Genomic DNA, 10,759 nt, shown 5'->3' with positions numbered 1-10,759 from the left:
TTGATAGATTGAATGTAATATACGGGTGTAAAGTACAAACTCCTTAGAGCACTAGCATTGGCTTTTGAAAAAGCCAATGCATCTTCAAAATTTAAAGAAATGTAAATAAAATGATCTACATTGACTTCTCCAAAAAGTAAAAGTTTGAACTATGAGTTACAGTAATTTTAAGTATATCTTCAAATTTGAATATGTATTGTAAGTAATATTTTATTGTAAAAATTATTCCAATTACTTTGCTTTTCAATTTTTATTTCTCACGATTTTCACTTCTCTCAAATGCCTTTTCACTTCATTAATTAAAAATATATTATTAATTAATATATAGCTAGTTTTGAAATATGTGAAGGAAGAAATATTATTATTAATTAATATATAGTTAGTGTAATTGTAAAATATATAAAAAAATTGTTATTAAAAAATAATATTATATTATTATTTTAACTAATCCAATAGAAGGTTATGGTAATAGAGATTTTAGATTTATGAAAAATATATAATTTTTATAAAATGACTTTGATGTACATGCTCTAATAGTTTGGGAATCAAAGTTTATTTATCCCTTTCCATCGTTCTGAGTTCGTAATGTACCGTGCGTCAGTGCTGCTACAAGCCCAAGCCCATGAATTTGAAGTGCCAAAAATGCCAATCGTTGGTTGATTCCCTTTTTTCCTTTTTTTTTTTTTTTTTTAAGATATTTGTCACTTTAAATACCAACAAAATATTTTTTAGTAGAAAATTTGGGAAAACTGATAGGATCCAATTGCTGTAAGGGAAATAATATTTGAAGTCATAGAGTGCACAAGTGCTGCACAATCTCTTTAAAAAAATAAGTAAATACGGGATCTACGTAAAAAAAATTAATTTTTTAGTAGTAAACCCTCACTCTTTACCAAAACGATTAAACGACGCTTGCGCACTCCACAACTGTATGTAATATTACTTTATTTGTGTGTTTTAAACTTTACTGAGAAAAATAACAACAAAAGATGGTGTGGAAATGCTTAACACAACACATTTGGTCTACAAAATGTTTTAAGAGTAATCCTTAATACAAGTTTTAAGTTGTGCAAGTATTCTCCATATCTTTTGTGAAAAAGTGAGTCTTAATAAAAAAAGAGTTTTTTTTTTTTTTAATTTAATGGTGGGATCCACTATTTTACCAAGAAACTGCACAAAACTTGTATATTTAGTGCTTATACAAATCATTATTCAAATTACTAATATATATATATATATAATATAAACTTATAAAGATATTAGCATAAATTCAAAATTTGTTTGTCAAAGTTTATAGATAAAGTTATATAAAAAAAAAATACAATATATATAAATAATCTAAGCAAAATAAAACAACTCATGAACAAACTTGAATTCGCTTGAATTTTAAATAAAACTTGACTGCCCATTACTCACTCGAACTCAATACATTTACGCCTCTAATATTTAGATGGAAAGCATAACAAAAGATGTGTAAATGTAATATTGCAGGCACATCATGTATATTACATTTTAATTTGGTTGCAGAAATTACGTGATGATGAGGATCGAGATCATTTGCAAAAGCTCAATTAATAATTTAATATATATATATATATATATATATAATATGATCAGGATTACACTAATATCTAGCTTAATTATTAATTAATACAGGTCAAGACTGATTACTACAATTAATACATTAATTTCTGATGATCTGCTGCGCTGATGAATGAAGTAGTACTTCTACTGGATTAATACTTAGTAGATCGAGAATGTTTGCTGAATTTGTTGTGCCAGTTCCTCTGCGCTAAGTTGACATTCAATTCCAACCTATTATTAATAAAACACATACCCAATCAATAATTAATTAATTAGCTTCTATAAATCTAATTAAAATCAAAGCTGCAGTGTTTTTATAGATAACAAAAATAGATCATAATCCACACTGAAAATAAAATAAGGGCAAGTAGTGAAAACGGCTTCCAAACTGCAAGAGAAAAGATATGATATTTGTAGTAATAGGTTTCGTTGTTTTCACAAAATTTTTCAATTTATCTTATTTCATTTCATCTAATCATTGTAACTTTTTTAAATTTTCACATAAAATAAAATAAACAATTCAATTTTTTGAAATATCAAAATAAAAATAATATTAAATAAATATTCTAACAATATTTTATTCAATTTTTAATTTTCATCTCATTTCATCTCATATACGAAAACAAACAAGATCTTAATAGAGCAAATCATCATACCTATTTTTTTTAAAAAAATAAATAAATCTATAAAAAAAATTATATCTTATAACAGTGAACGTCATTTTTTGAAAAGAGTACACGAAAACTACTAACTCCGTGATGTATCTAAAACTAGATAAATCTTACTTATTAATATTCTTGCATTATACTCTACACATGATTTTTTAATTTATTTTTTTATAAAATGTGTGATGTATAGATAATAAAACAATTCATTTAGTTTAATAAAAATAAAACAAAAAATTATAAATAAAAAAAAATATGTATAGTGGGGAGATGACGAGGAGAAATACTCTTAAAATTATATCAAAGTACGTAATGTTGATGATGATCGGTGACGCACGTATATATAGTGCATGCCAAAAACATGCATGCATTAAATTACTTGATAATCATGAGTAATAGTACTATTTTTAGTAGTACTACAACAGTAAGGTTGGTCAGGGGTGTCAATTGTCCAATTCCATCATATGTATTTTTAAAGGGAAATGATGATTTTTTATTTTTTTTTATTTAATAATTAAGAATATATTTTTAAATAATATTGTAATTTTTTTATTTCTTTAAAAAATACAAATATAAAAAGAAAAAAAAAATCCTATGATTAGAGGTAGCTCCCGGGAGCTTGGAGCCGTGGCTGTAGAGCCATCCAATTTTAAATCACCTTGTACTATCGAGGGCAGGCTTATCTATTTTGTTTGGTAGATAGAGACAGGAATAATAAATTCACTGTTCATAAAATAATAAATTAACTGTTCATGTGTCTTCATCATCTCTGTTTTGTTTGTACACGAATCCGGATTTTCAACTTTTTCTTATTTTATTTTAGAATAAATATAGATAGAAGTTATACCATTTTATATATATAATGTAATATCATTTAAATCACATATCTCTTAAGTCTATAATAAAAAAATAAAAAACTAACAGTAACTATATAGTGAACGCAAATTATACACTGCTACAATAATTTCTCTCTAACATTACTCTTTATTTTCAGAGCTATCTCTAAATTATAAGTACAAGAGAATGTTAGATTTGGATTGTGAGTTGAGATAAATTAATTGAAATAAAAGTTAAAATTTAAATAAAATATTTTTAAAATATTATTTTTTAGTCTTATTTATGTTTTAAAATTTAAAAAAATTAAATTATTTATTATATTTTATATAAAAATTTAAAAAAATTATAATAATTAGATAAGATAAAATCATGAGATGAAATAATTTTTATATCCCAATCTAACCTTATTATAATTATAAGAGAAATATTAATTCTTTATCATAAGAAGTGATACAGCTACAATCAATTAAGAATTTCTTAAAAAGAACTAAACACATCAAATTAAAGCAAAAGTGAAAATAAATATTCAAAAAAATATATTTTTTTACTAAATAATTGTGTAGAAATTGTAAATAGTTTGTTGCTTTATTGTTAAAAAAGCTCATGAATCTATGTGCCATTGACAGATTTGATAAATGAGTAACCCATGGGTTGGGCAAACATCCCATAATTTTTTTTTAAAAAAAGACTGAAATTTAATATTAAAAGAATTAATTTTTATTATATAAATTTCATATTTATTATATTTTTCAAACGCACTCTGCAAACAAAGACTGAAAATATCATTTTGAAAAATATGAAATATTTGTCAATGGTGAAGTTGTAAAATGAGAGAGAGAGAGAGGAAAACGTAGAAGTTGTAAAATGGCTATAGTTTTACCTCAATGGTGAAGGAGTTCACCACAGTTTCTTCAACAGTCCTTATGCTTAGGTGGAGAATTTGAAGGGAAAGTTCTTGGAGAGCGGAAATTATTTTCACGGCTTGCCCAGGAATCCGAGGAGATACTGTTTTCAAAAGAAGATTTGGACCCGAAAAATTCACCTCCACTTCTGCTATGGGAGACTTGGAATTTGCAGCAAGCTCATTGACAGTACTAGTGCTCTCATTTATGGAGGAAGTAGCATATGAAGAAGATTTCGAAGGAGATGGCTCAAGGGAAGTAGCCATGGTGGTGGACAGAGAGAGGTAACCTGCTTGGTGCAACCATGGCTTGTATGGGTTACATGGCTGTGGGGTTCTGGGGCTCACGGCTAGGTTTAGTCTAGGGCTTGGTGGCAGCTTTATAGGGCTACGTGCAGGTGATGGTCTTGGACTTGAAACCTGCTGCGCCTGCAACTTAGGGCTCAGGAGGACTTCACTCATGTAGTTCACTTTTCGATGCTTCTTGTCCTCCAGACATTTTAGAACTTGATGCATTTCGTTGATGTAATCGATCACCCCTGCAATTATGGATGCCTGATCCCCCTAATTAAACCATTATTAACACAAGAATGATTAGATCGTAATTAACTTTTCAATTCTTCATGACCATATTATAAAAATAAATTTATAAGTTAACAAAATTTCGTATAATACGTTAAATTTATTTTATAATTTAATATAATAAGTTAAATATGATTGTAAATTTATTTTTATAAAATCTTTTTACAACTAAAATATTTCTGCTTATCAAAACTTTCAGGAAGACCACTTTGTATGTAATTACAGATAAAGTTTAGAACCAATTAAACCTAGCTCTGTTCATGAATTTCTTGGTAAGATTGTAAGTTCAAGGGTTAATTAACCTTATAATCCTAACCAAGAGACGAAACAGTACTGGTTTTGAGAGCTGAGAGAAGTAGTACTGTAATGCAGATCAGAAGGATTAGCATGCATGTAATTTAATTGCTTACTCTTTTGACATAGAAGTGAGGCATGAGTGACCTCAACACCGACAAACTGTCGTTCATTTGCTTCCGCCGGTTGCGCTCCACAGCAATATGAGACATCCTTTGTTGCTCTTCCGGCCGGTTTTCTTCCTCCGAAGGATTCACCCCAGCTGCCGGCGTAGGCTTCGGCCTCTTGCTTTTTGGTACTGATGCTGTCTCTTGAAAACATTGTTTCGAAATGTGATCCACGACTTGATCATGATTTCTCTTCGGAAGATCATGAAACCCCGCCACATCTTCTAACCCATTCTCCAAGATGCTGAAAAGATCATCATCATGATCTTGAGCCAAGCAATATTTGGTATCTCCGAATTCATGTTCTTCATAAAAATCAGACAAAATATCATCCATTTCCACACTTCGTACTTCAGAGAAAGCGTCGTACGTGGAAGGAATAGGAGGAGGAGTAAAGATCAATCTGGACACTGATATTGGAGAAGTACTGCAGGTGTGAGATAATATATATATATATATATATATATATTATATATGAAAATATAAAATTATTTTTATTATAAAATAAATTTTACAAATCCTATAAAACCACATCGACTTATAAATTTATTTTATATAATCTTTTATATATATATATAGCAGTTCTCATTTATTTATATATATACATATGTCAAGATCGATAGCTGGAAAGGATATTGCTAATTAAAAGGAGTTAATAGGAGAGCTCAGATGAAAGATCAGACGAATTAAATATATACAGGAGTGAATAATATTCATGGAGTGTTGCCCTCAGAATTATTCCAAGAATATGTACAAAAAAATGAGAAGTGTTTTATATTAGTAGCAGGTTCATCAAATTTTTTAATGAAATTGTGATCCAAATTATGATTTAAACTCAATTTAAAACAGCTTTATGTCCGATTTCCACCAATAGAATATTATTATTATTATCACGGCTGCAAATTAAAAGTAATTAAAAATAAATTTATAAATTGATATGATTTTATAAAATATATTAATAAAATTAATTTTATAATCTAATATATTATATCAAAAATAAATTTATAAATTGATATGATTTTATAAAATATATTAAATTAATTTTATTATAAAATTAATTTTATAATCTAATATATTATATCAAATTACATTAATTTATAAATTTATTTTATAAAATCTGATTAAATTATTTTTCTAAATAGAATCAATTAACTCACCTGCAACTCTTTTTAAAGATAGAAAGAGGGAGAAGTATGTTGTACAAAAGGGATGTACGCAGGACAGATGGGTGAGGTATTAGTAAAGAACAATTAGGAGGATGACGAGGAGTGCTGAGAGAGTAGTGGGTGATTAATAAACGATCAGCCGAGCTTGTCGGTACGTACCTCAAAATGATTCAGCTTTCCAGGCATGGGACCTATTTTGCGTAAATAGAAACTTGACGTAAATGTACGTCAGGGCTGTTGATCATTATTGTAAGCGACAAGCAGCATGGTACAATAAGCAATAAGTTGAACTCACTGATTCCTAACTTCTGATGGGGCATTCAAAACAAATCTACAAAGATTCAGTAGAAAGGGTGAAAAAGTTTGAGTAGAATAATGCTAGGACGATCCCTTGGAGTTTCCGACTTTCCGTTGGGTTTTAACAAGTGTTTTTTTATGCGTTTTTTTTTTTTTTAAATTCCCTATTTTAAAAAATGCTAGAGTCACCCTTATTCATTTCTATAGCATTTTTTTTTTTTTATTCATTCGCTTCCTGCAACATGACATTTCTAATATTCTATTCCCATTTTTAATTTTTTATTGCCCTCTATTTCCCATTTCTAATATTTTATTCCTCACATTTGTCTTTGTCTTCTTTCAATGATCCTTTTCTTCCCGAGGTGTCTCTCCTCCACCATTTCCACAATTCTAGCTTTTGTAAAACCGAACGATTTTTTTTTTTTTTAATGTATTTTGGGTTGGTTTCTCGTCTCTCTTTCTACCTCTCCCAAATCTCCATCTCAATCTCTAAATCAAACTCATGCCTTATCGTCTCCTAGATCTACGTTGATGATCAATGTGTCAACAATTTATATTTAGAAAGTTAAAGTTGTAATTTTTTGTTAAGCTTTGTAACTAATGGTCAATGAAGTGACCACGTGTCCTTTTCTTTCTTTGTCATTTTGTGATAATTCTAATTCATTACTTGTAATCTATCGGCTATTAAATGACCACATGTTTTGATCAGATGCATTAGAGTTATTGAAATAAGGCAGCCTTATAAAAGGTTTGCGATGGCTACTGTAAAGTGGATACAGTAGAGAGAGAGAGGCTTCGACAAAGAGAAAGGATTTTTTGAGAGAAACTTATAAATCAGTGAGTAATTTGAGAGAGTTAAGGTCATTTTGATTACCTGAATCTTGTAACCTATACATCCTTACGATTTGAAGCTTGAATCAGATGATTTCTGACCAGTTCCCCTTGTGGACATAGATCCAAAAAGATCAAACCACGTTAAATCTTCGTGTTCCTGGTATTTTCGTTCTATTCTTTTATTTTCTTTCTGGTTGTATCTTTGTTTATAATTTCTTGAATCAATCTTGATACATGTTGCTGTATTTGGTGTTCTTGCTTAATCACTATTTTTTACAACAGGTGGTATCTAGAGCCTAGGTCAAGATGGGTTCTACTAAGTTTGAGGTGGAGAAATTTACAGGAAAAAATGATTTTGGTCTCTGGCATATTAAAATGGGGGCTCTGTTAGTGCAGCATGGTCTCCAAGATGCACTTCTTGGAGACAAGAAACTGTCTAAAGGCTCCTCAGAGGAACAATCAAATTCCTCCACCACTGATAGGGTTAAACTCGAGATATTACAAAATGCACATAGTGCCATCATTCTTTCCTTAGGGGATAAAGTCTTACGGGAGGTAGTCAATGAAGATTCAGTTGTAGGGATTTGGTTAAAGCTAGAAACTCTCTACATGACCAAGTCCCTGGCCAATCATCTTCATAAAAAGACAAAGTTGTAGACCTTTAAAATGAGCCCGAGGGTGTCTATTGAAGATCATTTGGATGAGTTTAACAAGATCATCCTAGATCTTACTAACATAGACATCACAATAGACGATGAAGATCAGGCTATACTGTTGTTGAGTTCCCTTGACAGTTAATAAACTAACCTAAAAGAAACAATTATGTATGGCAGAGAGAGTTTGTCATTAGATGAGGTGCAATCCATATTGCATGTAAGGGAACTTCAGAAAAATTTTAAAGCTAAAACTCAGACTGGTGAGGGGTTAGTGGTTAGGGGAAAATCTGAAAAACATGGTTATAAAGGAAAGAAAATTAAGAGTATATCAAAATCAAAAGGAAAACAATTGAAGTGTTTCCTCTGTTACAAAAAAGGACATTTCAAGAAAGATTATCCAGAAAAGAAAACAAGAGAGGGGGATAAGTTCAAACATGAGATAAATGTATATGTTGCATCTGAAGGCTATGAGAGTGTTGAGGTACTTTGTATCTCAGAGACTGAATCTAGTAATGAATGGATTTTAGATTCAGGATGTTCTTTCCATATGTGGCCTTGTAAATCTTGGTTTGAAACTTTTTTTGTTTTTGATGGTGGACATGTTATGCTTGGTAATAATAAATCTTACAAAGTTCTTGGAATTGGTACAATCAGATTAAAATTGCATGATGATGTGGAAAGAATACTAAAAAATGTAAGATACATATCTGATCTTAAGAGAAATTTAATCTCTCTTGGAATGCTTGATAAATCTGGTTGCACTTTTAAATCTGAGTCATGAGTCTTAAAGATAGCTAAATGGTCATTAATAGTAATGAAATGGGAAATAAAGAATGGTCTTTATACCCTGGTAGGTCAGACTGTTATAGGACATGCTTCTACTGTCCATAAATCTTTGGAAAATGATACTATATTTTGACACAAAATACAAGGGCATGTCAGCCATAAAGGCTTAAAGGAACTCCAAAAACAGGGGCTACTTGGTGACAAAGACCTAGGAGACGTTCCCTTTTGTGAAGATTGTATACTAGGCAAGTCCACTAGAGTTAGCTTCAAACCCAGTACACACACTACTAAACAAAGTTTGAACTATGTTCATTCTGATTTGTGGGGGCCTGCAAGGGTTAGTTCTCATGGTGGGGGGGAATTACTTCCTATCCTTTATTGATGACTATTCTAGGAAGGTTTGGGTTTATATCCTAAAACAGAAAAGTGACACCTTTATTAAGTTTAAGGAATGGAAAGTCTTGGTTGAAAATCAAGTAAGGAGGAAGGTTAAAAAACTTAGGACAGACAATGGACTTGAGTATTTATCAAATGAGTTTAACAACTATTGCCAAAATGAGGGTATTGCAAGGCATAGGACAGTAAGGGAAACACCCCAACAGAATGGCCTAACTGAAAGAATGAACAGAACAATTCTTGAGAGGGTTAGGTGCATGTTGTCCAATGCTAAATTACTACAAACTTTTTGGGCAGAGGCAGTTAATACTGCTGTGTATTTGATAAATAGGAGTCCATCTACTGCCATTAATTGCAAGACTCCTCAGGAATTATGGACTGGTAAACCCTCAGATTACAATAATCTGAGAGTTTTTGGTTGTGTTACTTATGCACACAGTAAAATTGACAAACTGGAACTTAGGGCAGTAAAATGCATTTTTCTTGGGTATCCTGAATGAGTAAAATGTTATAAACTTTGGATAGAGGAACCTGGAAAACAAAAATGTATAATAAGTAGGGATGTGACCTTTAATGAGTCACAAATGGCCAGATCTCAACTAGATACAGTTGAGACTCAATCTGTCACTGTCCCAAACAAAGTCCAGATTGAGGTGGAGTCTTCAGACTCATTGCCTCAAGATACAAACATACAGCCTAGAGATAATTCGAAGTCTGGTTCGGACAATGACCAAGAAAAAAACATTGACTTTTATAACCTTACAAGGGATAGGCCAAGAAGGGTTATAAGACCATCACTGAGATTTGCACAGGCTGATATAACAGCCTATGCCCTCTCTGTAGCACAAGACATTGAAGACCCTGAACTAAGGTCTTATAAGAAGCAATGCGTAGTAAAGAATCTAGTAATTGGCTTCTTGCAATGCAAGAAGAAATGGAATCTCTTTATAAGAACAAGAGTTGGGAAATGGTGTTAAAACCTGATAAGGTTAAAATCATAGGGTCTAAATGGATATTCAAGAAAAAAGAGGGTATAACTAGGGTAGAAAAACCTAGGTACAAAGCTAGGTTAATGGCAAAGGGTTTTACACAAAGGGAAGGTATAGATTTCAATGAAATTTTCTCCCCTGTAGTAAAACACAGTTCCATCAGATTGTTGTTAGTTTACACTACTTATTATGATTTTTTTTAGAACAGTTAGATGTTAAAACTGCTTTTTTGCATGGTGAATTAGAAGAAACACTGTACATGCAACCTCCTGAAGGTTTTGTAAGTGAATCCAATAAAAACCATGTGTGTTTGTTGAAAAAATCTTTGTATGGATTAAAACAATCTCCAAGACAATGGTATAAAAGGTTTGACACTCATATGGTTGAGAATGGTTTTAAAAGATGCAATTATGATAGCTGTGTATACTTTAAAGTTTCTAATGATGTTACTGTTTACCTTCTGTTATATGTGGATGATATGCTCATAGCTTGTAAAGATAAATGTCAAATTGAGCATGTAAAAGAAATTCTAAAATCTGTTTTTGAAATGAAAGATCTTAGACCTACTAAGAAAATCTTAGGTATGAAGATAATTAGAGACAGGA

General features: G+C 30.7%; 1 protein-coding gene across 1 annotated transcript; it reads right to left on the bottom strand.

Moving 5' to 3' along the window:
- Nucleotides 1-1,662: 1,662 nt before the first annotated feature.
- LOC121240715 (transcription factor SPEECHLESS-like) lies at nucleotides 1,663-5,439 on the bottom strand. The gene is made up of 3 exons (XM_041138223.1): nucleotides 4,980-5,439; nucleotides 3,967-4,551; nucleotides 1,663-1,815 (listed from the first exon to the last, which is right to left on the bottom strand). The coding sequence occupies exons 1-3, from the start codon at nucleotides 5,364-5,366 to the stop codon at nucleotides 1,744-1,746; spliced, it is 1,044 nt and encodes a 347-aa protein (XP_040994157.1). The 5' UTR covers nucleotides 5,367-5,439; the 3' UTR covers nucleotides 1,663-1,743.
- Between the last annotated feature and the right edge of the window lie 5,320 nt (nucleotides 5,440-10,759).

The sequence above is a fragment of the Juglans microcarpa x Juglans regia genome, chromosome 7S (assembly GCF_004785595.1).
Source record: "Juglans microcarpa x Juglans regia isolate MS1-56 chromosome 7S, Jm3101_v1.0, whole genome shotgun sequence".
Taxonomy (NCBI): domain Eukaryota; kingdom Viridiplantae; phylum Streptophyta; class Magnoliopsida; order Fagales; family Juglandaceae; genus Juglans; species Juglans microcarpa x Juglans regia.
The sequence above is the reverse complement of the archived record's forward strand: the minus strand, read 5'-3'. Positions and strand labels throughout refer to the sequence as shown.

What these genes read in the sequence shown, in the direction of transcription:
- LOC121240715 (XM_041138223.1), bottom strand. Translation starts at nt 5,366, where the DNA reads ATGGATGATATTTTGTCTGATTTTTATGAAGAACATGAATTCGGAGAT. An exon ending in CTCACTTCTATGTCAAAAGA is followed by an intron (nt 4,552 to 4,979) that starts GTAAGCAATTAA and finishes TGGTTTAATTAG; the next exon opens with GGGGATCAGGCATCCATAAT. An exon ending in TGAACTCCTTCACCATTGAG is followed by an intron (nt 1,816 to 3,966) that starts GTAAAACTATAG and finishes TATTAATAATAG; the next exon opens with GTTGGAATTGAATGTCAACT.